At 37.8% G+C, this 27751-nt stretch overlaps 1 protein-coding gene across 1 annotated transcript in view; it reads right to left on the bottom strand.

Moving 5' to 3' along the window:
• The window catches only part of LOC309402656 (uncharacterized protein), a gene marked incomplete at its 5' end in the record, with an annotated part of 70554 nt that overhangs the window by 15386 nt on the left and 27417 nt on the right, over positions 1–27751 (bottom strand). Inside the window, 25 exon segments of the mRNA XM_081996517.1 lie at positions 433–500; positions 1670–1833; positions 1940–1978; positions 4073–4208; positions 4783–4870; positions 5498–5625; positions 5930–6129; positions 7209–7357; positions 7770–7885; positions 8972–9082; positions 9472–9629; positions 10180–10362; positions 11257–11403; positions 12943–13056; positions 13763–13921; positions 14861–15034; positions 15952–16350; positions 18688–18799; positions 20956–21090; positions 21482–21615; positions 22204–22233; positions 24063–24114; positions 24118–24230; positions 25555–25671; positions 26826–26972. Coding sequence (XP_081852643.1) covers positions 433–500; positions 1670–1833; positions 1940–1978; positions 4073–4208; positions 4783–4870; positions 5498–5625; positions 5930–6129; positions 7209–7357; positions 7770–7885; positions 8972–9082; positions 9472–9629; positions 10180–10362; positions 11257–11403; positions 12943–13056; positions 13763–13921; positions 14861–15034; positions 15952–16350; positions 18688–18799; positions 20956–21090; positions 21482–21615; positions 22204–22233; positions 24063–24114; positions 24118–24230; positions 25555–25671; positions 26826–26972 — 3373 coding nt within the window.

Genomic DNA, 27751 nt, shown 5'->3' with positions numbered 1-27751 from the left:
AAAAAAAGCAACAATAAAACAGTAGCGATTGCTCAGACAATGTTCATGGAACAGTTCAGAAAAATCTACCTTAACATGCTAAAATTTTTTTTTTTTAAATTACAGCTAAATCTCTCTGTAAATTGAGTTTCCATTAGGATTGAAAGTCCTTAGACAATTAAATCCCTGCATGTCAAGTCAAAGAACAGAAATATCTCTATTTTTAGGAGACATTATCTATGTATTCATAATGTGTATTGCCTATAAAAATGCCATTTAAAACAGTGTTCTTACAATGTACTTAAACCAAGGGAGAGCACACATTTCGACAGGTGATATGACTCTCTGAATATATGTTTAACTCCCTTGCAGTGGTCCCTGCAGAAGGAACTCTGGCAGTAAAAAACTTCTACAACTGCTTTTTTTGAATCTTGGTGTAGGTTGTTTACCTACCTAAACTGTTGATCAGCATTCTGAATTAATCCTATGAGATATGATTCCAACTGGCCATTTTTTAAGATCTAAACACAAAAATGTACTTTTAGTTAGTGATTTCTAGTATTTAGTAGTTATCTAATATGAAAAAGTGCATTTTTTTCACTATGTAAGCAAATAAATGAATACACATTGTGTAAATGATCATGTGTATTCACCAGAGAGGACCCCTGTTGAAGTAAGTACCCTACAACACATACTTTTGCTTTATTATCTTTATTGCTGCTTTCTCAGTTTTGGCTGCATTACTGATGTGATCAAAGCTTTCAAAATTGTGTTCTCAATTTAGAAAGAAACAAGGAAGACTTGAGGAAAAAATATGGTATGAAATTTTTTGGTACTTTTTTGTTCTTAAGGTGCCATGTGATTCCTGTGTCTCAAGCTGTCTGTCTTCCTCCTTTCCCACATAATAAAAGCAAGGACTTAATAGTGTGAAAGAGAAAGGAGGTCGTGTGGCTACTTTGGTATTAGTAAACCAAATAGGATTATGGCAGAGGTTTGAGGCAACATCCATGCTGTTAAATTCTTAGCATGCCCCTGCCACGGCTTTGGCATGTGCCCATCAGCACCCTCTCAGACAATGTGTAGGCCCTTGCCCTTGAAATACATGAACAGTTTCGATACGTGTTGCAGGAAAATTAATTCATAAAGGTCCTAGTTCATCAGTCCCTGACCTGGACCAGGCTAAACCTTCCTTTGAAAAGTTGTTTCATTCAGCAGCGTGATGTGGTATGTGACTGTCAGAGCTACACCAGAAGTAGCCTTAGATCTACACATAACATTTTATTCTAGAGTATGATATTCACATGAGAGGTAACCACTCTGGCAAAATGACAGATTTTTCAGTATACACCTAATCTGCTTGTTCATTGCTCCTTATATACGTTTGGTCATGAGCAGAACTCTATTTAGATCAGAATATACAAGAATATGCCCACCCTAGTACAAATGGTAAATTCTTTTGTATTGTATTAAATTGTAAATTCTATTAAATTGTATATTGCATTAAATTGTAAATTTATTGTATTTATTACCCTAAAATATTCTGTAAACTATTTTTTCATCAAACGTTTAAACCTAATGCTAATAAAATGTAGTAATATTATACAACAAGAATGTTCTCCTGTACTTCACAAGCATATGTAGCAGGGTGTATAAGCCATCTGTGGTATAACATAGTCAAATTTCCTCTTACACATTTCCACAAAAATTTTCTTTCACTATTATTTCCAATAGTAGCAAGATCTCCATGATTGTTTTTGCAGAATGTTCTGGCTTTCTCCATAGAGGTCTTTTCTGTGCTGAAAAAATACTGTTTGTCTCCTTTTAAAATCCATCCGTCTTCTGTGACTTCATGTGCTGCAACACAGAAGAGGAACCTCGGTATTATTCACGGTTCTTACACAACACTTGTGGTGTTACATGATACCATCCTTTAGATAAGACAAAATAAACAGAAGCTTACCATCAGAAGGGCCCAGAGGTTCTGGTTTCAAGGGTGTCCCTGTAATAAAAAGGGAAAAAAAATGAAGATGTAAAATATTTCCCAAATGTTGAGTCAGTATAAGTGTTCAGTTAGTGGAAATGATCTTAGTATCTATAAATTTTCCATGCAGAATATATTTTTATATATATATAATATATATATTTATATATTAACTTTGGTGCAGAGCAAAAATGGGTATTCAGGGAATAACAGATGTATGTATTACAGCCCTACATCTCTGTCTTGGTAGATTTTTGGTAAGTGCATCTTGTACATCCTGAATGTTGCCTAAATTAGGTGACTGAAGTTAGTCTGAGTGAGTACTTGTTTCTGAAAGAAAACTGAAGTGTGGAAATACTTTACTTCAATGTTGATGTGCCTTGCACAACAATAAGAGATTTTTCATGGAAATTGTCTTGCATCTGAACATGAAATTCAAATACTAAACAAATTTTTGTTTGAAAATATTTTAAATTTTATTTGGTTTTGTTTGTTTGTGAAACTTTTATTTCCGTGAAACTACTTTGTGAAGAATCACATTTGACTGAAAATTCACTAGCTTTTGAGAAATAATTTAGATGAAAAATTTCCACATCACATGGACTTGGATATTGGAGCAATGTATTTTGAAACATGCAAGGCCAAGAGCTATAAAAATGTAACACAAATGCCACCTTTATTTTTTTTTTTCCCACAGGAATTAATTGTAATGTTTGTCTTGCTGTATGTGTAATTAGATTACATGAAGTGCGTGACACACACGCTTGGGTAAAAAAAGTCATGTCACCTTTTAAAAATAATCCCTTTTATGGTTTGTTAAAGGATTTAAAATTAAAAAAAATGTCTGTGAAGTACAAAGTATTATGACTATTTCAGCATCCTTCAGCATGACATTATGCACTGCTGACTAATGATGCTAATTTTCTCAGGCTATAATTTCTGCCATTCAGACACTAATAATAAATAACAGGATACAACTGCTGTTGACACTTTTGCTAATGATTTTTAATTGTTCTGATCATGCAGGTGAGGACTTACAAAGGAAGTTACCAAGAAAGGTATCTTCACATGTCTTTGAGATAGATAACTATTACTTTTTCAGCATGAGAAGCTGCGACAGTGTGCCTTGGTTAGACTAAAATTATTTTTAATAATTCACCAGTGCAGAAATCATCTTATTTAGAAAAGTTTCACTTAAAACATTAACCCTTACTTCTTGTGAGAATGAGCCTAGAGAGCCACCAAAGCGGCATGCCTGTTAGTCTTGGAAGAAAAATGTGCAACTCAATACAAAGCTATAATTGATTCCTCTCTTATTTTGCTGGGTATCTTTCTTAACAGTGGTTATATTTTGGAAAAAAAAACCTATAGAAGCATAAACATAGAAGATTTTGTTGCTGGTATGAGAGGAAGATGCAAACCTGCCTATTGTCTTGAAGTATATCAGTTTTGAAGCTTGGATTACCATCTTTTCATTACAGCAAGCCTGTTGTTGCAGGAGTTTCTTTACATGTGATCTTACAAAGAGAATAATTCTGGTATGCTGGTAGTCTTGTTTAAATGAGAGTAGGTGGCAAATGTTCAGGTTACACCCAAGTGCAGGAGTGAAGTTTCACTTCACAAGAATACAGAGATTTAAAGTAATCTTTTTTTTTGCAAACTGCAATCCTCTTTTTCTACCTCGCTGCCCCTTTAGCCCCCAACTTGGAAATTCCCTGCAAGTAAAAATTCCAAGAAACATACAGTTTCATGTCAGTCAAAGCCTCTGTTTTAACAAAAATCTGCCTTCAGACAAAGTGGTGGGTTATACCAGATAAGCCCTTCTGATTGCTTTCACCTTATTTTCTACAATTATATAATTACTTAGAGAAGTATATTTTCAGAAAAAGCTTATCATATAATATATATTTTTTAAAATAAAACAAAAAAAAGTTTAACAGTTGAAAAATTGTATTCTGAAAGTATTTTTATGTCTTGACCTATTTTTCCTTATGCAAAATTCCTGTGAAATCAACCAAATTTCTACAAGCATGTAACTTGCAGAACTTCCTGTTTTGATAGATTCAGCTTAAATTTCTTCCTAATGTGAGTTTAGAGTAAAAAGTAACCAACCTTTCTTTATTTCACAAATCCAGTTATGACTGTATTCGCAGTGCACCTTAATCCATGACATGGAACGGTCTTCATTGATTGCTCCACAGTATTCAAATGCAGTATTGTAAAAATAATGATTTTTCTTATAATTCACCTACAGAAGAAACACGACTTTGGTTTTTATCCTTAACAGACAGGGAAAGAGAAGTAGCAGTGTTTTATTTTTAAGTTTTAAACCACTTCTTACTTTCCTCCTACGGCTGTGCATCCTGTGTGGGCTATTAAAGCAATATAGTCACTCCACAAGAAAAAAGAAAGGCTCTGGGTTTGTCCAGCATTTAACAGACTCCAGCTGTCCCATGAAAACTCAAACCAAATGAGGTTATAAGTCAGTATCAGGAGAAAGGAACGTGGCAATATATCACCAGAGACTAATAAAAATCAAGGGACATTTCTCATGTATTTGCCACATTGTCTCTGTAGCAGCAACTACTACTCTATGTTACCACTGTTGTGATGGTATAACTTCACGATTTATTGGCCTTTTTCTTTTCCGAACTGGTATGAAGAATAATGATTTAGAATTACCCACTTTGGATTGGTCTTGGATTTGGAAAGGTAGATACTTTTGGGAATTCTTATACAGCTTTCACCCACACCAGTCATGGAAACAGCTCCAACAGTGAAAAAGTCAGAACAGAAAGAAACTGGCACGGTCAAACACTCACCGGGGATCCATCACTCCAGGAAAGCCCACCGTCAGGATCCAAACACTGCAAACCTATCCAGAAAGGCTGAGAAGGTGGGACTTTTTTTCTAGAGTGTGAAAAATTGTATCATAGAAGAAGAGGACATATGTGGTTAGTTCTGCTAAATTTTCCAGGTTATGTGGGACAGTAACTCTCACACATATTGAAAACTTTAATAGAGTAGAAATTTTAAAAATAACAGAATGCTGTTGGTCAGCAGCTCCCATTTGCAAGCAAGTGAAGTTCACACCTTAAAATTTTCTACTTTGCAAATGGTTGTGTTGAAAACACAGCGCATCATCGTTTTTCTTCACTGATGTGATTATAGTGTTTTTGAGAATAAAATGTTCAGGTTTACTGGAAGTCACAATTTAGTTTCAAAATAGTTCAGTGAACAAACATAGAAATGGGTCCAAAGGAGACCATTCAATCAATTTGGTTGTGGGTTTGTTTGGTTTTTTTTAATTTAAAAGATTTGCAGATGATCACCAATTTTAGGAACTCAAAAAATGTCTTTGAAAATGGTACCCATATGAAACATTTTCTCAGTTTTTTTTTCTTATGACTATGATGGTAAACAGATACAGATTTTCAATTAATTATCTCAGGATAATTATCAAGGATTTTATAATTTATTCCTATATAATATATTGTTACACCAAAATATCAGTTATTAGCTGTTTTGTTTACTTACATTATTAAGTTTTCTATTATTGTTTGCTCTTCTTCACTTCTAATGGCAGCCAGGTCTCCTCCTATTTCTCTGCAGAAATCTCGGGCTTCAAACCATGTCTTCTTTTTTTTTTCTTCTCTCACGAAAATCTATAGATATAGGTAGAACACTATGTTTACAGCATGTTAAAAATAAATCTGCTGACTGCCTTGTATAGGCAAAACAGGAAAACATTCTGTTGCAATTATCATATATAATATGGATTAAAGAGTATGCTAATTGGATAACCTCATGTATCACTGATAGAGTGATAACTGCAGTGATTTTCATGAAAGTTGTGTAAAAGCTTACTACATTTGTGCAATAACATGCCATTCTTTGAAGTTTAGATGCCCTGTCTATTTGGTGCTCTTCTGTCGCCTGAGTAGGATTACTGGAAAAAATACTACTTACTCTGAAGCATGAATTAGTGCTATTGCTTGTGTCCCAACCTAAGGGACATTTGGAATCAGAAATGGTTTCAGGAGCAAGAGGAAGGGTGATTTTTTCAGCTAGTTTTTTGCAGAGAAATTTTGCCTTCACTTCACAGTTCTGAACATCCCATAGTCCAGCTGCATTTCCAGTCCTTAGGGCAACACAACCGGCTTCATTCCCTTTGTAAGACATAAAAGAAAACTGAAATGCGTTTTAAATTGGTTCCCTCGACATTTTTACAGCTGATCTGATTCATTTACAAAAGACTTTTGAAATATTGTTTGAAATATCATAGAATCATAGAATCTTGGAACGGACCTTTAAAGATCATCTAGTAGTGTCTGCTCAAAGAAGGAACTTTGTAAAAAGAGAAAACCAGCAAGCGGAGTCTTTCATCTTCCCTTCCCTTTGAAAAGCTTTACAAGTGCATGAACAACCCCTTGGCTGCCTCTTTCCTGTGTCACTCACTGCAAGGATCTGGCAGCCTGTCGCCCAGGTATTTCACCCTTTCTGCTCAGTTTTATTTTGCTGCTGTAAGAAATGAGACGTCAGAAAAGAAATATTTTCATGGCATTGTAGAGGATCATAGAATCATAGAATCATTTAGATTGGAAAAGATCATTGCATCAAACCATTAACTGAACACTGCCAAGTCCACCAGTAAACCAAGTTCTTAAGTGACACATCTACATATCTTTTAAATACTTCCAGGAATGGTGACTCCACCACTTCCCCAGGCAGCCTGTTCCAGTGCTTGGCAACCCTTTCCGTGAAGAAATTTCTCCTAATACCCAATCCAAACCTCCCCTGGCACAACTTGAGGCTGTTTCCTCTCATCCTATCACTTGTTAGTTGGGAGAAGAGACCGACACCCACCTCGCCACAACCCCCTTTCAGGTAGTTGTAGAGAGCGATAAGGTCTCCCCTGAACCTCCTTTTGTCCAGGCTAAACAACCCAGGTTCCCTCAGCCGCTCCTCTTAAGACTTGTTCTTTACACCCTTCAAGAGCTTCATTACTCTGCTTTGGGCACGCTCCAGCACCTCAATGTCTTTCTTGTAGTGAAGGCCCCAAAACTGAACACAGTAATCAAGGTGCAGCCTCATCAGTGCCAAGTGCATGTATCAAAGACATTCCTGTTTCAAGGGCGGAGTGTTTGTATGTGTCATCATGGATGTGTGTTATCAAAGTTGGGAAATGGTTTAGAATTACAACACAAAGTTCCTTAGTAGCATAAATTTACTCTAATGGCAAGAGTACCAGGCATTGCTGCGTTCCAGTTTGTGTACAGAACACCTTCACCAGTCACCCACTTGAAGATCCCTTGCTCTTCCATGTCTGAGAGACCAATCCAAAAATACTTCTCAGACCTCAGACCAACAAGGCTGGTCAGGTAGGCTTGCTCATATCTGAAATGACAGGAGTCGGATGGGGATTAAGCCTACCTTTCCCTTAGTCTGCCATTTCTCAGCATCCTAAACTGCAGAAGACTATGACGAATGGAGTCTGCACTAGGTTTCCTTTTACGTGGAAATGTGTTGCTTTACTGGGTACCAGACTGACTAGCTTCAACGGCAGGTGAAGCTGTGCTGTACTGAAAAACTGCTGTGGTCTATTCTTTCAGAGTAAAGTACTGGAAAACATGAATGTGTAAAACATATTTAGTTAGAAAGTACATAATCTATTTGTTGATTTTTTTTTTCCTCCAGAAGAAGGGTATTCTGTTTCTGGTGTCACATATTTTTCCAAAATGTTCTCAACAATTTTATAAAATGCCAATATTATTGCATCAGATATACATTTTTTAAACTCTTTTCATACCTGTCCCCTATACTTGTTAAGTAAGCACTGCTCCTTTCACAGGTTTTCTTTGCTTCGGAAAACGTGACAGAGGAATGTCCAACCAGGTAGCAGTAAAAACCATGTGTTTCCCAGCCCTGTCAAGAACATGTGAAACGTACTTGCAGAAAAAGAGCATATGTTGAACTTCAGTCTATACTCTTAAATCAACGTATTTTTAATGTAACCTAATGTCATAATGTATTCATTTGAATTCCAGTGGACTAAATGGAAATCAAGCTTAGTAAACATACAGAAAGAAGTGATTTAATGCATATGAGTCCCCCTTTTTTGACAATTAGTAACTCGTAAGTTTTAACTGATAAAATGTCAGAGGCACACAGAATGGAGAGTGTATTCAGAAGCGGGTGAATAAAATACTTCCTTGCTCAGAACCGAAGAGAGTAGCCTGTGTTATAGTGAGATGCTGACTGAAGTTTCCTGATGTTTCTAAGCTAAAAGAACAGTAACTAGACTAATTAATTGATTTAGCTGATCAGCTCACCTAAAAAGTCTGACTGAAGAGGTAGCATAAAAACTATTGAAAAGCAAATGCTCAAAGTTACAGCTGAATTCCAAGTCACTTTGCTATGCCAGCTCAAGATTTGTGTGCTGCATCCGAGAAAGGTAAATAAAATCTGTGTTCAGTATTTCGCTGCTGCCTACTTCCATCTCAGAGATGTTACTGAATAGAGAACAGTAGTAAATAGTAAAGTAAAAAGAGGGAAAAAGAGAAGAAAAAAAAGCAGTGGGATACAATAGCTTGTTCAAAACTAATTCACTCATAGAAGCAATTTGATTGTTTTGATTTGGTTTCAATAGTGAGATTTGTCATCATCTTGCATCATGTCACATAGTGCAGAAATATTTCCCAGTCTCTACTACATCTTAGATAACCACAGATGGTTGTAGAACAATATAACAAATATGCACAGAACCGCAGTAATGGCTTTAGCCTCTTTCACAGACAGTTCTGAGAGATAATGGGCCTGACTCATATTGACTAAAAATATTTCAGAGTAACCTTATTTTAAATAAGGGAATGTAGTGAAAATTATCACCCTGAATTTGATGTACAATCATACTTGTCAGGGAAAAAACAAAAGATCATTTCAATGTCAGGTGGAGCTTGTGAAAACAATGGATTTTTGCTGACCAGATTCTTGGTTACACTTTGTTGTTACCTTCAGGCAGGCAGGATCAGCCTTTGCTGTCGCAGAAACTCCTTGTAGCGGGTCTCTTCTGCAGATGTAACCTAACCTTCTATCACAGGCACTGTCTGCCCAGTATCCATCCTAGATGCAGTTTGGGAAGAGGTAAAAAATAGTGAGGCAGAACCTGTTTCCTTCAGAAACTTTACTGATTTTTTTTTTAATTGTTTCAATGAGAGAATAAAGGTCTGTACTTTCTAATGAGTTCCAGGTATTTGTGTTTAATTCAGAGGTTATGTTAAGCTAACTAAGCGTCATGGGCAGACTGGTGTTTGCTTGGTATGTGATGTACACTCACAGAGATGAACATTTATCTAATTTAATTTTAAATTTAATTTAGAGCAACCATCCTTCTGAGTGAATAAAGATACCGTTCTCAGATTTCTTTCTAAGTTGCATTAAAAAAAAAACAAACTAGAAATAGAAACAAAAATCAAATGGTATGGTGCTACATAAATGTGGAATGATTCTACCTCTCCTGCCATAATGACACAATCTTCTTGCCCATTGATTGCATGGGTTGGTTCTCCAGGCAACCATTTGGTATAAGTCACAGGAGTCCCATCACTCCACTCAAAGTACATTTGAGTGTTGAGGTCATTCAGACCAATCCACAACTCATCCACAGCTTCTAAGAACAGAAATTCACTTGTGTTAGTACCCAAGTTGAAACAGGCCATGGGAGGAAGATTTTTTGGAGATGTGCTGAAATTGCCATGTTACAATACAATTTCATCTAGATTAAATGACAGTGGATTTTATTTTAAGATCTAATTCACATTCTTCTTTCAAGAAGTTAAAAAATGAGATGCCAGCAGGAAATGAGATTCCTCAGCTTTATCAGTAAAATTCCATTACTGTATCTACAGCTACGAGGTGTCTGAGGCAGATAATCAGCCCAGCTACTGCGGTAACTAGAGCTGTTATTTCCTTCAAGTGATTTCATGCAGTGAGAAACAAATGAAAATCAAAATGAAAAGAATGAAAAAGAAAAATAAGATAGCATTAATGATTCCTCTTGTGGCTTTTTTGGTGTTTGGGTTTTTTTAACCTGTATGTCTGTGGGCTTCTCTATAAATATTCATACCAGACAAATAAGAGTTATTTTCTTTTAATCCTGTAAGATTTCCAATAATATAATCCTCCATTTGTACCAAACACCACCCTGTAGAAATACTCACTGTAGCCAAGCTGAGACAGTATGAAGCCATGCTCCTCGGAGTTGTGGATACTGGCCAGATTGCCACTGCTCTCATTGCAGGAAATTCGGGCTTCTCTCCATACTCTGGGGTCTCTGTGAACCGTGAAACAGTGAGCTCCATAGGGCAACCATCCTCCTGGGCATGTAACAGGCTCTGCATCCCCTCAAAATCAATAGAAGTTTCAAGTTTTTAAACAGTGCAAACTGAAGTCTAGAATAACTGCAATTACATTTGAAATCAGTTAATTAACTAATTAGAATGAAAATGGAGTGATTATAAGTAAGCAGTGCTTCTGTTCATTCCTCATACATATAAAACATCTTAGTCTGCTGTTGCACACTGTACTTTTACAGAAAACAAAAGAGGAAAATTAACGGAGCTGGTGTTTACTGGGGCTCACTAGTGTGAAATAATCACTTTTGGCCAGAGGAGTATTTTGGAATTCCACGTATAGTGTTTTCCCACAATATACCCCACCCAACTATGTTTTGCATACTTCATAAAGGCATTATTACTGCAGCACAAGTAATTCTCTGCACACATGGCTTTCCATACTGTCTCATTAAATAAATCAGAGAAAAGCGTAGTAGAAAAGTGGTCTGAAGGAACTTGCTCTTCTTTGCCATCTTTCTAGGTTACAGGCAATCCCACTGAGAAGGTGGTTTGAACCTACTGGTGCCTGTCAGTGCCTTCAGTCATAAGCCTTGGTGTTTTCATTAGAATGCACTGCAGGAAGGCTGAGGCATCCCTAACTTTATTTTCACATCCCTTCAGTCCATGATACTTTTGTGATAGTATATGGCTTAGACCAGTGCCTCTGGACTTGTGAATAATAACATGAAATAAAAACTGCTTGTGTGTTTACTGGGTTCCAGGAACAATTCCAGTATTTAAATATATTTGGTTAAAGAAACAGCAGTATGCTTTGTTCTGTGCCACCCATAAAAGCAGGACAACAAATAGCATTGCTTTTATTCTATTTTAAGTAGCCATGAAATTTCATTTGAGTGACACAAATTCTGTCTTTATCAAAGGGTTTTTATTTGTGTGACATACCTGATGGAAGAATGAAGGGACCCAGTGCAGAGTTTTCCTTTTTACAGATATAGCCAACTTGCAGCTCACATGGCTGGTTTTCCCATTTAGCATCTCTTCTGGGATTTAGTACTGCACAGAGTTTCTCAGGCTCAGGCTCAGGACTTCCTTTATAGAATTAAAAAAAAAAATATTTTTATGTAACACAGGTTTTATGTCAGCAGCTGAAAGAACAATTTACTGCCAGCCTTTTCATGTGTCAATTATGGACTCATGACTTCATTGCTACAGTTATTTTTCTACCAGAGATAAGGATATGTAATTTTAAAGTACCCATAAAAACATTTCTTTAGAAGCTTGTTGCATAGTTCACACTTTCTGCCACATTTGATTGCAGAATAGTGGTCTCAAAAATAAGACATTCCTATAAGTTTTGTGAAAATTGTTGGCTTGCACAGAAGAGAGACTAAACTTTGAGCTTGCCTTGATGGAAAGGCTGCAGTAAGTCCTTTCCATGCCCTCCCACCTGTTTAATCAGCCTGTGCACAGGGGTCAGCCACCCAGGGGAGTCTTTCCCTTCTATGTGAGGTTCTGGTCCAGCAGCTTTCAGTGGTTTGCTGGAACAACAAAGTTCCACTCAGGCCCTTTGGAAAGGTCCTTTCTGCATGTTCCTTCAACAGCTTGGCTGCAAATTTGCTCCTTGCTGCAGGAAAAGCCGCCTCACATGCCCTCACACTTGCTGTGTGTCTCAGCCTGCCTCTGCAACCAGCCCTCCAGGAGGTTCTCCAGGACCACTGTCCATGGGGAATGGGCTTTCCTCTTCTTAGAGAAGTCCATAGTGTGATGACTTACTTTTATTTTCCTCTCCCCAGAAGATACAACTTATCATAATCTTGCAATGAACTGCAAATGTACAGATTAACTCCTGATAATAACCATCACGTGGGGTTAGAGGAACTCCAAGGGTGTGGGCTGCTTGACCCGAGAGCCAACTGCTCCTCTTCTCTGCAAGGCTAAAGGAATTTGACCAGCTCAGCAAAAGATAGAAAACTCTCCACCAGACTCAGCAACTCTGGGCTTTCCCTTCATCCTCCGTGCCAGGTAAAATCAGGTGGCACCTCTGAGCCTTGGGGAAGGACAAGAGATGGAGTACGCGTGCATTTATTCCGCCAGCAAACGTCCAGCGTTTGCTGCAACCAGCTGTTGCCATGACAGTAATTAAGCAACTTTCAAAGATAAACTGCCAGTGCTGTGAACTCTATTTACAGGCTCTCTTGAATGTTAAAAAGGAGAGAAGAAAAGAGGAAAAGCATAAAAAGTGAAGGGGAAGGCTTTGCAAGACTGATGCTCGCTGGCAGCTGAGTCCTTGCAGGATGTGGGGTCTCATAACCCTTGTGGGAGTTGCAGAGACACGGAGGTTTTAACTGACTTGAAGGCATTCCTAGTATGCTACAGCTCAACTAGTGCTTTTCACTGTGTCTACTTCTGGTAGAAGATGAGTTTATTTAGCTCTTCTGCTTGAAACTCCGTGTAATATATCCAGTGAAGAGAGGCATCATTCTCAGCTTTTTAATCTCATGTGTCTCATAAGCTTTTCAGCTCAATTTCCTCGTGTTCATGGTGAATACAACAGGACTGTAATTAATGTGCATTCATCATACTGGCGGGAAAAATTAATTCCAAAAACTGTTAAAAAAAGATTACTACCTGGTGCCCAGTTAAAGTATCTGAAGGGAATGCCACCGCTCCACTGCCAGCCGCTGTTGAGATTTAGGCTGTTAAGACCAATCCAGAGAGAGGATCTCTTGCTGTCAATCAAATCTAGGTAACCAAAAGGGTTGAATTCTAATGAGATTTGTTAGGAAATACTCTGCATTTTCAAAGTCTAGAGGAAGATAATAAATGTCAGCTTAGTGATTTCTAAGTTCAGTACAGAATCCATGTTTATCAGTAATAAACTCAGAGAGTTTATTCTGTAGATAAAGGATAGAGAATGGCAAAAGACTATTTTGCGTATTAGTTTATCTAAATTTAATGCTATTCTACAGTTATATGGAAGCAATAAGATTTGAAAACTGAGACACTGAATTGCTATTGTGAATATTTTTGTTGCAAATTTTCTTGATTGTGATGCAGTTGATACAGGGACTTCATTATACAGACTCTATGCATAAATCCAGAAAGTCTTTAGATTTTTAATAGTGTTTTGTGTATAATTTGTATAGTATTTCCAAAAACCTATTTCATCAGATATACGTGAAGAATACCGATTTCCTAACACAAAAGTCGTACAATGACTGCCTCCTATAATGATGTTCCTTCTTGTAAAGTCAACTTACAACCACAACTTACAAAAGTTCCACCTATAAAAAGCTTCATTTACAGTAATTGTGCTATTTCTCTAGCAGTACCTATACCGTTTTTCCATCAGCTATTCATTGTAATGTGCTTAAAGCGCTGAAACATTTGTAATCAGTCAAAAAAACTCTTTGACACTCTTTTTACTGAGTCTTCCTTATTAGTTCACCTCTTAGATACATTTGTTCATGTATCTCTGTGACACTTAATAATTCCGCATTCTGCTGCCGGCAGCTTTTTCTTGCTTCGTGCCACGTGAGAGCTGACTGGTAGTTTATCTGGTAGTAGGTTCCTGTCAAAGGATCTGTATTCCAAAATCTGTCATCGTCTGTGTGAGAGAAAGGAGATTTAGTATCGCAGGTTGTTATAAACACCTTAGACAAAATGTTATGAGAAGATTTAACTGCAGCCTTACTTGTGTTTGCCAGTTTATATAGTAAGGATGTGCTGGGATTTTTCAAGCTACTGCATGCAGTATTGCACCAGGAAACAATTTTCAGTAATATCAGTGAAAATGGTGTTGGTAGTTCGTGGTTGATAATGAGTTGAACCTGGTTTCCCAGTGCAATACTCCTATCAAAATGACAAATAGTGAGTCTGTGGTATAGCACTGAAAAATGAGGTCTGAGGCAGAATTTTTAATATCTTCATTAACACCATATTTTGGTGTCCTTCATTCTGCGCTCAGACACACATACATCTATCTGTTCAGGTAACATTATCTAGTAACGTAATCTGAACCATCGCAAGGGAAAGGCTGATGGTGCTGCTGTTTCAGTAAGACCTTTGAGCCATTCTTCTTATTCTGTGTCATTCAGAAAACAAATTACATCCTCCCGTGGACTGTAGACCGATCTTGTTATATGAAACAGGGATTTGCACAGGTAGAGAAGATTGTACTATTGTTACTACAGATAGCAGTGAGGGAAGGAAAATTAGGCTGTGAGTAGCATCTCAATATTCAAATGATTTCAAGCTGAATGCAGTCATATTTAAAGCATACTGGTCTTTTCCTGGGTGTTAGCTACTGGTGGGCACACCCAGACAACTTGCAGCCTGACTGTGGACTCATAGGAAACGTTTTTGTTTCTTCTGTAAGGAATGTTATCGCATGACAGAAGAATGCTATGGTATGACAGAGACATTTTTGAGTACAATGAAGTCATTACAAGGTTTTTCCCATCCATATTGTTAACAGCATCTCAGTATTAATATATTTACCTAACAGTGTTGTGTTATAGCATCTATGTCAGCAGTTGGGACTTACTGCCTGTTGGACAGAACCCATACAGATGGTCGGCGTCGAAGTCAGGAGTGGTTGCACACCAGAGCAAGCCATCTGACCTGCCAGCAGTCGTGCACCCTGCGTACCAGTTACCGCTCAGCTGGAAGGGGAAGGCGCACGGAGCTCCGTTGGCATTTCCTAACAGTGTAAACAGATCTGAGGGGGAAAAAGAGAAATGATAATACAGATATGGGAATCTGGGGGACCCAGTTCTTGACGTATCTGTACTTTCCATGAGACGGTGTGGAGAAAATGTTACAAGTGTTATACTGGTGTAACTGGGGACCTACTGTCACCAGCAGTGTCTTACAAGGAAGTTCTGTCTAGGTCTTGCAATTTACCGTTTACTTATGATATCACCTGCTGTAAAAGCTGAAAATAGAGCAGACTCATACTGCAGCCAACTATGAAAGAACTGTAGTGTTTTTTGTCTCATCTATTTAAATATAATTTTCTATAAATAGCATTATTTGTTTATCATGTAGCTTAACTTTCAGAATCACAGAATCATTAAGGTTGGAAAAGACCGTAAAGATCATCAAGTCCAACCATCAACTGAACACCGTCATGCCCACTAAAATCCATCATTCATTGAAAATAAATCATTTATTTAATTGTTACATGTTGTGAGATTTTTGGCATCGGAAATCTCATAGAGCAACTGAATGGTAGCATGCATGGAATTTGCTTCCATTTAATATTGGCATCTTAAAGATTTTTGCTGTACATCCAACAATACTAATACAATTTCACTACTAGTAGCATACAGTTAAATAAAGTGCTTTGATTAAAGCTAACAATTAAAAATAGCCTAGATCCACCATTGCTTTAAAAGTAAATTAAAAAATGCACTATTTTTGCACATACTGCATTCAGTCTGAAGCTAAGGCGCTGTGCATCTCCAGGATGGAGGAATACAGGCCTGAATACGTGAACTAATCATCCTCCAGTCCACCGTTGCCTCAGGGGGAACACCTGACGTTAGACTAAGGGAAACAGAAATCGAAGGACCTTATCCGTGATTGCAAACAAGTGGGTTCAATACACCATCAAGATTAGCCTTTAAACTTTACCTTCATGGCCTTGAGAACACAAGTCACCCATGGTTTCGTAGATCTTCCATTTATTCATCACTGCTGATCCTGTGTTCAGCACGATATCGTCTTCTTTTCTTTTGCCAGCACTGAGAAATAAATCTTCCCCTTGGGTTGCCAAGGTCGCATTTCTGCACTCCCATTTCTGGAATTCACTTTTCTTATTACAGGGGTACAAAGAAATTTTGGCTTGGTTTTGCTTGTAGGGCACTCCCAAACACTGTGCAAATGCCACGCTCATCACCTGGTGATCAGACACCCACCTGAATTTTTGTAACTCGGTGTTTTTCTTGCAAGCAGCTGTTGTGACTGCATGAGAACTCTGGGCAATTAAACAGAGCTTGGTATCCTCATTGTATATTAAAAATATTTCATTGTCTGTAAAAGAAAATTGTCACAATTAATGTATTTATGGTGAGCACATGGTGAGGGGAGCTTGTGAGGAAAGAGATGTGCTAGTGATTCTGTGCTGATCTGACTCATGTCGAGACTAAATCTGAGTCATCTTTGCAAAGGTCAAACAGCATTTTCAAGACTGTTATTTCCTTCTGGGAAGGAAAAATAGGTGCAGCTCATTTAAATATAATACAGAGGAATAAGAGAACATAAAATACATTATGACACCTTCAAAAATGTCATCAATATAGTGGAATTTTCATGAGCATAGTGAATTTTATTTTTCTAAATCCCTCCTGAAATACACATTTCTCTCAAGATTTCCAAAAGGCACCTTAGTGAAGATTTGAAAGTTTGCCATCATTTCACGCACTATAGATTTAGCTCATGTTACATACTTGTCCACAGGGTTGCATTTGTGCTTAATGCAATTAGGGAGTGAGGCTTCTGTGACTCTTGCTCCTTCTTTAATTCGCATGTTCTGTTATGGTCTGGGTTTTGTGGCGTTTTTTAGGAGGAAAAACTGTGGAACAGTGACTTGCTGTCTTGCCTTGTACCGGTATCCTCTCATTAGTACATCTATCATAAGAAGTCAACATAATTCATACAATCAGATCACAAACATTCTCACAAAAACCAACACTGGGCAGTATATAGAGGTAAAGATACTACGTGTGTGTACCTGTGTGCCTGCACATTGCTATGGGAAGACAGTACGTGGATGCTGAACAAGCTAGCTAACACTCCCGAAGGATTATAGGCAGCCTAATTTAGTTAGTGACCCATCAAGACAAGTGGGCCCTGCTGGGAAGGGCTGCCCAGTGCTGCGGTCGTACTGCCGACATGGAAAGCAGGTTGTTCGGTGCTAGGCATTGGTTTGTGAACACAGCTGCCTACTTTTCAAGATGTCAGGTAGTGTACAGCTCCCACTGGTCGTGAGGGAGTGAATTTGGACTACAGGGAATGTTCTAGGGCCTATGAGACGGGAGGGCAAGGCTTTGCCCTTCAGTGCTCTGTGCCTCAAACCGCCACCTGGAGACAGAGATGTGGCGTCACCCCCGTGGTCATTGAGGGAATAACCACGTAAGGGACCCCTCCAAACACTAAAGTAAATTTGTAGGACGAGGGTAGGCACAGACGATGTGGAGTAGTGAACAGAGCAGAAAGTGTCTGGGAAATTCTGGGAAGTTATGACAGGAAGAATAGTTCTTGTTAGGATGTCTGTATTTCATGCTTGAGCTCTCCCAAGGAGGCCCTGTATTACTTTGACCAGCTTAGTAATCTATGGAAGTTTCACTTCCTCAAACCTAAATTTGGAGCCAAGATCTAGTTTCTTCTTTCCTTGTCCATTTAGACAGAAAGTTTTAAATGTTCTTAAATCTTTTATTTCTTACTGCTAACGAAATAAGTGCTTAGTGTAGTGCCCTAAGTTTCAGCTATTGCCCCTCGTAGTATTTTGGGGTCTAATAATAGGAGTTCTTACTGGAAACTGTGAAGTTTATGCTTGGGTTATCACGTGGGTTTGGGTCCCAGCTTGCAGAGCAGAGGGGAGACCCCCTTTTTACACTGGCTGCTGGCACAGCTCACATGGCACAGTGTCTGCTTTTGGAAGCTGTGATTTGTACCCTACTCTTCCACAAATCTAATGAATTGAAGGATAAAGGAAAAATGTCCTTGAACCGTATCACCATCCTTACATCAAAAGGGAGCTGCGATCTGTCCTTGGTCAACTTCAAAGCCTTAGCTATGCCTCTCGTCCGTACCCTGAAAGCCTTAGTGGTTATTCCAGGGCTGTTCTTGACTCTGTTCTTTTTAATATTTTTTTCACTGGCATCTGCTCAGCCACAGCATTACATCTCACATCAATCCACAAGCTCCATCTCATCCCACACAACCTCATCCTAAGGCTAGCAGATACATATACAGCATCCTATTTAATTCCTTTCTCTTTTTCATTTTTCGTAACTCAGTAACATATACAGACAAGGACTATGGAGCACACTGTGAAGTCCATCTACTTCAGAGAGCAGACATAATAATTAAGTTGTATCCAAAAGGAAATCTTTATCTGCATACATGACTGTCCTGACTTCTGATTCCCATCTTTTCCCCTTCTTGACTCTTCCCCTCTTTTTAAAAGTGAACCAACATCTCTGTATCTGCATCTTTTTTAAACTTCTGTAGACCGCTCCAGTTAGGATGAATATGAAATGCAGGATAGTCAAGCTGCATGAAAATTTTAAAGAGCCTGAGAAACAAGACAACAAAAATGCCCACTTTCACAGCCACTTTTGCAGGGGATAAAAAACAAGGACTCACCGAGTGTCTGAAAAGCAGTATGAATGACAGAGAGGAAAACTAAGGCCGTAGAAAAAGTCAAGTGTTTCATTTCTTTCTTCTCATTCACAAAGAGATGAGGTGAAATTAATTGCTGCAGTAGAAGTCTTTAAGGAACCAGTTGGCACTGGCCTCTTCTCACTTTTGGAGAGTTTTAGTTGAAAGAGAAAACTCTGGGCTCTAAATAAGGAAATATCCTGTCACATGTGGTATTTTGAAATCTACACATAATTACAAAACTCAAACTTTGCATCTGAAAGTGAAGTTTCCTTCCATTTGAATGCAAGTGGCAAGGTTTGAACAGTTCAACATCATTCTGCTGAATTATTTTTAACTTTCTTGGTTCTGCCTTGGGATTCAAAAGTCCTGACCCTCAAAGACAAAGAAGTAGCGAGTGCACTTTAAATGGATGTACTTTAAATCTCATACATACATACCTGGGAAACTCAGAAAAATATATATGCAAATTTCTTGGACAGATAGGTCTTCACTGCTACAAAAGATATATTAATTTAATTTGATGCACTGAGCAATGTTGACTATTTCAGTGTGAAAAATTAACCCAGATGGGACAATTTAATTTTGTTCAGTAACTTGACAAACTGGGCAATATGTATGCACCTGGCTTTTATCTTCTAGAATTTGTCAGCTGGTAAAACTACTGTGCTGTTATTTCATGTGAATTTATCTCAGGAGAACCGATACAAATTAGCCAAATCTTTACAAAATTTTCTGTTAACCAGTGATTTTGACACCAAAACTGCCCTTCAAAATTATTTAATCCATAAAGTACAAATGATTTTCAATATTTAATAATTCTTTCTTTGTACCTAATTTGTATAAATGAGACAAGCAGAGAGGAATATTCTCAAGCATTACAAGTGAGCTGCAGCCCTTTATTCAGTGGAAATCAACTTCATCTATGATGCGGAATTCCTTATTTATTTTGAAGGAAAAGGAAGAAAGATATTCAGCAGAGATTGCCCTTAGAACTTTTTCTCTCATTTTTTATGTCTCTATTATGAAGACAAATCTCACAATATATTCTGCAAGGGAAAAAGATCACTTAATGTGAGAGAAGAAACCCATTTACAGAGTGTAGGGTCTTCAGAGCTGTGTTACCAATATCAACCATCAAAATAACAAAATTATAAATAATGTTTTATTGAGGGGGGTTTTTTCCATCTGTTTACTCTTTTCATTTTCCTTGCCTTTGTCATTAGCCATCAAACAGCACTGAATCCAATTCAGTGTCAGTATTTACAAAAAAGATAGATACGGGTATGTGTTCTAAATTACAAGAAGGAAAAAAACAAAACAGGCATAAGATCAAGGAGACTGTCAGTAAAAGTAGTTTGAGTACAGAATGCCCTTCATTCCTTATCCTTTCCAATATGTTTTATTTGACTGCAATGTCTACGGACCAGCAATCCAATGTCATGTGAATCTCTCCTTCTCAACAATCTCTTCTGTACAGTTCTTATGCACTTTCTAAGGGTCTGTTTTCCCCAGAGATCCTTGAGATCTTTTTTTTTTTTTCCTTCAGTCTGTCATAGACAACATAGAATTAATAGAATACTTAAACAGCCAGTGAACCTCTAAAGCATTTCACTACCAAGACACTGTGGTGTGCCCTACTGCCTTAACGGCTTGTAGCATGGATACAGTGCCCAGTCCTCAGCCCATTTATCACAGGGTTGGGGGTTAGCAAGAAGAGACATCCTAAAATGAGCAATCAAGTGAAAGAAAACCAGGAATGGACTTTTCCAGCTTTAGTTGGCATCCACTTTATTTTATTGTTTATTTATGTTTCTTTTTAGTCATATGCCTCGTTCATGTTTCTGTGTTTCTTCCTGTTAGACTGTCTTAAGGTGAATGACTCATTACATCATCAAACTGCGTAACATCTCTGCATGTTAATTAAAAAACACTGAAGTATTATTATGTTATTATATTATATATATGCTATATATGTTATATATATTATATTATTAAATGTATAGATCCTTTATCGATATAGTCTCATAGTCATAAATGATACAAAACATTCAAAATCATAGAATATGACTGGTTTTAAGTATTTACTTCTTTGCAAAATCCAAGTTAAAGCCATGAATGAAGGACAAGTATTTGCATTTCACTTATAATACCATAGCAAGAAAGATACTTGTGTAAAGAGTGTTAAGACAGGGGCAATAACGGGGAAAAACAATTAATGTATATCTCTATTTATTCCAAACACCATATTACTTGAGTAACAGTATGCGCGCTTCCGTGTGTTATGGTGAGATACATTCTCAAAGTGCGGGCTTGTGGGCTGCGTGCTCTGCAGAGAGAGTGCTCACGATACGTCTGCACTTGGCTCTGTGATGCTGCCACAAACCTCTAAAAAGAGAGAACACTAGGGTATTAATCCATAACTTTTAAATCTCAATTCCCACTAGTTCTGTTATTTTTCCTGCTTGTTTAGTTAGTGATTTTATACAGTACTGAGTCTTAGTCCCGAGAGTATTTCTTGAAGAACATAGAGCAATGGAATTACCAAAGAAATAACTGGCAAATTTAGTTCATAGTGTCTATTAGGTGCATGTAACTTTTACTAAGATTTCCTTTGTTCCAACTAGATTTTTTTTTAAGCTTAACCATATAGTTAGACTGTGTTATCCCATTAGACGACACTGTGTTCATGTTTTTCTTTGTCATTGGTAGAATCATTTTCATCATCCCTTCCAGTTAGGACATGGCTGTGTTCTAGCAGTGTGCTGTGCTGCCTTACCTCTCTCTCAGTCTTACTTTGAATTTTGATCTTGAATAAGAAATAAATCATGAAGCCCATCCCTAATAAAATGATGAGAACCAGAGTAAGTAGTATCCACATATTGTGACCATATGCTTTGTCCTTTTTGGCATCTGTAAATAAACACAAAGCAAATAGAAGTGGGTGAACTGTAGCCATGAATAAGTATGAATACATACTAAATATGAATAAATAATAATACTGAAAACTATTGGTATAATTTTCCCTTTAATTACCAGGTTGTTAATCAGCAACCTACGTTTATGAAGGAAATAGATTATAACCTTAAGATCTCCTGGCCTTCTTCTGCTGTTCTCTTGGGGCAAGGAAAGGAGGGTGGGAAAAGAAGCTATGATAATTAAGATGTAGATATAATTGTATGGCTTTAATGTCTAAGAGATTTATTAAAAATCTATCATAATGTCTCTGTGTCAGTCCCCCTCACAGATTTTAGCATGCAAAAGAAGGAGCAAAGAGGGAGTATCAGTTTACCAAAGATTTACTTATCCTGGGATGCCCTAAGTGTCTCATAGGTACTGCTAAATTATGCTGGGAATGAATTCAATGTCAACTAAGTAAATTAAGCTCGTGTAAATAAATACATCAAAAACAAATAAACAATAAATATAAATTTGTAAAAAAACCCAAATGTTTCTTTTCCTGTCTCTTCGAAACTACTGGGAATGAAAAATAAATCCTACCTTCCACGTTTGCAGCTGCTTTAAGAATATCTGTCAAAGACGAAGACAAATGTTTAGTCAAAATCTGAAAAGGTCACATTTTCAGCCTGACAGTTCAATGTTAGCAAAAGGTCTGGTAACCTGCGCATCATGGTTACCTTGTCACTTCTCCTGGAAGCACATTTGCTAAATTAACAGAGATGAAAAGATGTGTTTGATTTTTAACCTGATATTCACTGTAATAAAACTGCAGCATTTTGCACATTCAAGCCTCCTTCTTGCTTATTTTTTCATAACCAAAGAATCTCCAAGCACAGGTAGTTTCTGACTGTTTTAGATGGACTCTTCCTTCTCCCCTGGTTAATAAATCTTGCCTTCTTCACTGGGTCTGCATGCCAGCGGAGACTGGGAACAACTTGATCAAAAGCTGAAGGTATTTGACAGTTCTCCTGTACTGCACACAGTTCCTTTGAGACTCAGCAGATTTTAATTTACCGTGGTTCATCTTCATCTAGAATTACATTTATAAACTCAGGCTTATGCAGTTTTTCCCGGCTGTGCAAAGAGGGCGCCGTCCGCCAGATTTTCCGCTGTGCGCTGGGTGCAAGTTGGACGATGGCCAACGCAAGAGCAGATCTTCCCCATGGGCAGCAGGAGCCGCAGGGAGAGTTGGAGTGTGTGTTCCAGCGTGGGAAGCACTAGGAGCCAGGCTGAAGCACAGCAATGCGTTAAGCTCCGGAGTGTTTGTGAGCACCAGAGAAATGCAACTATTAAATTGTTCCTTGTAAGGGGACAATTGCCCTTGTTTATGCTGAAACGCCATTCTGCTGGAGAACCTGGTGTCTGGGAATATTCTCTGTATTTTGGCGTTGTACGTAGGGGCCACTCGCAGTCAAACCCAACAAATGAAGTATGTGTTGACACAATAATACTGCCACTCGCAGTCAAACCCAACAAATGAAGTATGTGTTGACACTGAGTCTCTGCTTTCCGATATATCTGGTAACAAAGAATGAGCTTTCTGTAGTGTCTATTGCTCTGACTACTCAAAGAAAACTGGGAGTTGCCCTAAAAGGAGAATTTTCCTTTTCAGAAAATGCTCTGACACCACTACGAATGTGTATGGCTGCTTTCCCCACCAGCTGTGGCTTTGCTCTGGGAAGGGAAAGGACAGAACCTCAGAAACATCCCAAACCTCGGGGTTGCGAAACAGTGCAGGAAATTGTACTTTTTTTGCAGAATTAACAGTTAAACTCCAAAATAGCACACGGCTGCTTGGCTCGCAATATTCTGATATTTCTACTTCCTGACCAAAGCAGATGGTGCTCAGTTACACAGAAACACAATATTAAAAAAAACAAAAAGCTAACCAAAACACTTCTACTATTTTCAAAGGTCACTATACGCGCTCTGGATCATGCTTCCATTCTGTTATTATTTATATGGAATTGCTTCATCCACCTCTTACTGGAACAGCATGTATCATGTACAGGAACAGGAAGAAAAGCAAATTATTGATGCAACCCTTGTTCCATACAAAGTGAATATAAATGTTAGCAGGAAAATATGTATATATGTTGGAGGAGAGCAAAATGACAAAGGAGTTTAAAAATCTTTCAGAAAATATTGATCATCTTTAGTTATTAATTGAATATTAATTAACAAGAAAATCTGAAGTTATGAAGCAATAAAACATTAATAAGGCAGACAAAAAAAAGGATAACTATATATTCATATTATTTTTGTCTGAATGCTGAAACAGGTGGAGGAAGACTGTAAATACAGCGTTTTATGTCAGTCTTTTGTAATGACCATATTGTGCTATTACTACTGAAATAAAACCACAAGCATGAAGAGCAAATATTAAAGAAGTCACTTACTCTTTGGTTTCTTGCAAATAAAACCCTTTTGGGAAGAGCAAGAAAGGATACTCTAGTAGCCGGAGAACGCAGACAACTCCACGCAGTGATCAAGCTGGTCCTCTGCGGGCTGTCCTTCCCCCCAGTTGACAAAGTCTAGGGCACTGTTGTCTTGCCAAAGCAGCTGCCCTAATGTTGCAAAAGTTGGTAGCAATACTAATAGTTCCACATCGAACGGCTTCACTAGTAATAGTGTATACTAATATTATGATTTTATTCAGCCTAATAAAGCAATACTACTTTCTCCAAAAATTCCATCTGTGGTTATTTTCTAATGCATTTTATTTGTTTTGATTCTCTTCTTAAAAACAATGTAATTGCTTTTCCAAATTATGATTTGCAGATTTGCCAATCGTAATTTAGTTTTAATTTACATATCCCTGTATTTTTATCTGGCATAATAAAGTTTCAAACTGAAAAAAAAAAAAGTAAAGCTAGGCTTTTTTTTAATTTCTAAATTATTATATCAGCAGCACTCATTAAAAACCAAGCAAATTTTACTCTAAAGCTTAATCGTATGTTTCGTTAAAATATTTCTTTTCTGCATAAACGCTGAAACAAAAAATTTGAAGTGTCAATGAGTTAAAATGAATCCAAAAATCCTTTCTGACTGATTGTGCACTGACACTAGTGTTATTTTCTTTGAGGTGCATGTTTTCCACTGCACTCTTCTTCTGGTAGCCAGCAGCCTAGTTTCCTCCATACAGAGGAGCTCGACGCTGTGGGCTCCAGCCAGACAGCCACAACTCCCACGCAGGTGCTCCCCGGCCGTGAGAAGTTGAGAGCCAGCTGGGACATGTTCCCCACCAGGCTACAGAGCAAACAGGGTGGGAAAGGCTTCCCCACAGACCAGGAGCAGGAGACCTGTCCTCAGGGAGGGCTGAGGTCAGGGGGACAGATACATGTCATTGGCTGTGGTCCTCTGTAAAGGTCCTTGCTGACACTGCAACTGTAAGCAGCTGTGCAAAATTATCATCGATTACAGCAATTCCTGGATCATTCAAATTTAGAAATGAGGAGCCATCATTGCCTCAGGTAAAGGCAGCTGAAATTACATGTTATATCTCACTTTCATAAAGAAAGAACGGTATCTTCTGTGTTGTGCTTCTGGAGATAGTCCTGTCACCTCTCCACACCTTTGCTACTGAACCAGATATAGACGAGATATTTGAATTGAGGCAGTCCCCATGCTGGCATCCCTTTGGTGGACCCATGCAATATCCAAGACCCATAATTAAAGCCAATCAAATTTCTTTTCTACAGCCTTTCACACCTATTGGATAAAACCATCAACTTCCAAGAATTTTTAGATAATATGCTATCAATTTATTTTTTTTATTTTAACTAGCTTCTCTCATACTTCAATTAGTTTCTTAAAAACAACAATGTAGCTTATTCATATTTCTGTCCATTTGAGTCTATTATTAGTATTTGTAGAAGTTAAAATAGTTACCATTTACATTTCTGTACATTCCTATCCAAAAGCCACTTGTCTTGCTTGTGTATAAGTCTGCATGCTCTACTAAAAAGTTTGATTCAGCCAGATCTTCTACAGAAGTCAACATACCACCTATTAGAAAACCAACAGGAGATGATTAGATGCCATAGAAGTCAGTGGTAGTTACAGCCTTTGGTATAGGATGAGATTAATAATAAAACAACCTGATCTGGTTGAAGATGTCCCTGCTCATTGCAGGGGTTTGGACTAGATGGCCTTAAAAGGTCCCTTACAACCCAAGCTACTCTATGATTTTAAAACCTCTCCTGCTGGTATGGAGTAAGTGAGGATTTAAATAGAGACCAGAAAGTAGTGTTCAGCTGTAGGAGAACAGCACAGACTGTGAGTCATGTCATCAGAACTGAAAGACATGAAAGCATGAAGATGATTTTTAATCATCAGGCAAGGTCCACATTATTTTCAAGGGATTGGATAATATTTTTCATAGGTATTACGAATGATCATTTGTTTCTTTTATTCTTCATGGTTTGACAAGATATTATGTAGCATGTAATATTGTGCAGCAAACAAATTTGCAATTCAAACCGAAGCATTAATTTTTCTGGTAATGGTGGTGGAGGAAGAGGGCTAAGAGGACCTAAAAAGACATGAAGCAAAAGGACTCATTTCTTTTGTGTAGTATAGTGCTTCACTTTCACAGCCTCCTGAAGCATGGATGAGGTAGGTGATAATTCAGCAGCATAAGTGGAAGAGAGCCAAGGAGCAGCTCATGGTCTTGGCCAGGACCAGACGCCTCCAAGATGAGGGAGGGGAGCGTTTGCCCTCCCCTGCTCTGCAGGCTGCAGGGAGCTCTGCCAGTGGAGCGAGGACTTTCAGGCAGAAAATGCAACCCCTTTCGGATGTTAAAAATTAATGATTTTTTTAGTGATATATACTTCTGCTCTTGTGTAGGGAGAGGTATGGAAAAGAAGGAACAAAGCCAGAAAGAAGTTAACCCATTTTAAAATCTTACTAAAAAGAGAAATTTTATGAATGAAGAAGTACAACAAGAAACAAGCACAGCTGGAAAAAAAACAAGGAAAATTGATCACCTTAATTTCAACATAACTGAAAAGCAAAGAGCATCAATGGTGAAAAATAAACAAGACATTCATTTCCTGTTTTTATATGTGTAGAATTGCAGCATTACTTTTCAAGACTTTTTTAAAATGGCTTTTTTTAATGTCAAGATTGAAATCCTGTCTTTGGGTAAAAATAATAATTACCCGATTGAACGCACTGAGTCACAGACCGAGCCCAGCTCATTTCATTGGCATTGAAGTTACAGCAGTGGCTTCGAAAAGGAATCCAAGATACGTAATCAGATTCAGGACATTTTCCAATATCCTGTGGGGGATCAGAAGGAAGTACGTCTAGAAGAAATGAGATATGAGTGGGTTCATTCAGTAGGGATTGCAGTTCTTCAGATATGAAATAAAGTTTTTAAAAAATCACCTTTCTCGGAAGTACTTAAAATATTCTTTGGCACACAGTGCTAGAAGTATCAGTGACAATGTCAAGAGTGACAAAGAGGAGCAGAACTGCTCAGTCACAGCTGAGTGATTCAATGTGAGCCTGAACTCTTCTGTGATATGAACTAAATCAAACTTGGACTGTCTCAAGGATATTTGAGTGTTCAGGGTGTTTTGATTCTAGTTCATTTTGTTATAACCAACAGATTTATATAAATAAGAGATACCATAAAAAGCAGAAAATGAAAAGCCAGAAAACTCCCAAACCCTCATGTATTTCAAGTAACAATTTGATTTTAAATGAAATATCATCTAAATCATAGTTTACTGTGGAAAATTCCAGTTTAATATTGTGCTGAAGATAACAATCCTTATATAAAATTTCTGAACAGTTTTAACTGACAGTGCATGGAATAATCTGAAGCTCATTGAATATTTGTGTAGTAGCCCCTTTTCCTGTAAGCAATGACATTATGCAAAGAAACAGTAACATTGTCAGTTGTACACACATTTTTAAAACGGAAGTTGCAAATGAATGGAGTTGAAGTTCACAGCATGGCCTGGAAAAGAAATTAAAGAAAAACTACACAAAAACAGCTAAAAAGAAACTCAGAATTTCCATTAACGCTGTGTCACTAAAGCTAACAGCGATTGCTCTAATACAAATGAGAACGCAAAAA

The sequence above is a fragment of the Phaethon aethereus genome (genome assembly GCF_964289735.1).
Source record: "Phaethon aethereus genome assembly, chromosome: 2".
Classification (NCBI taxonomy): domain Eukaryota; kingdom Metazoa; phylum Chordata; class Aves; order Phaethontiformes; family Phaethontidae; genus Phaethon; species Phaethon aethereus.
This window is presented reverse-complemented; position numbering and strand designations above follow the sequence as displayed.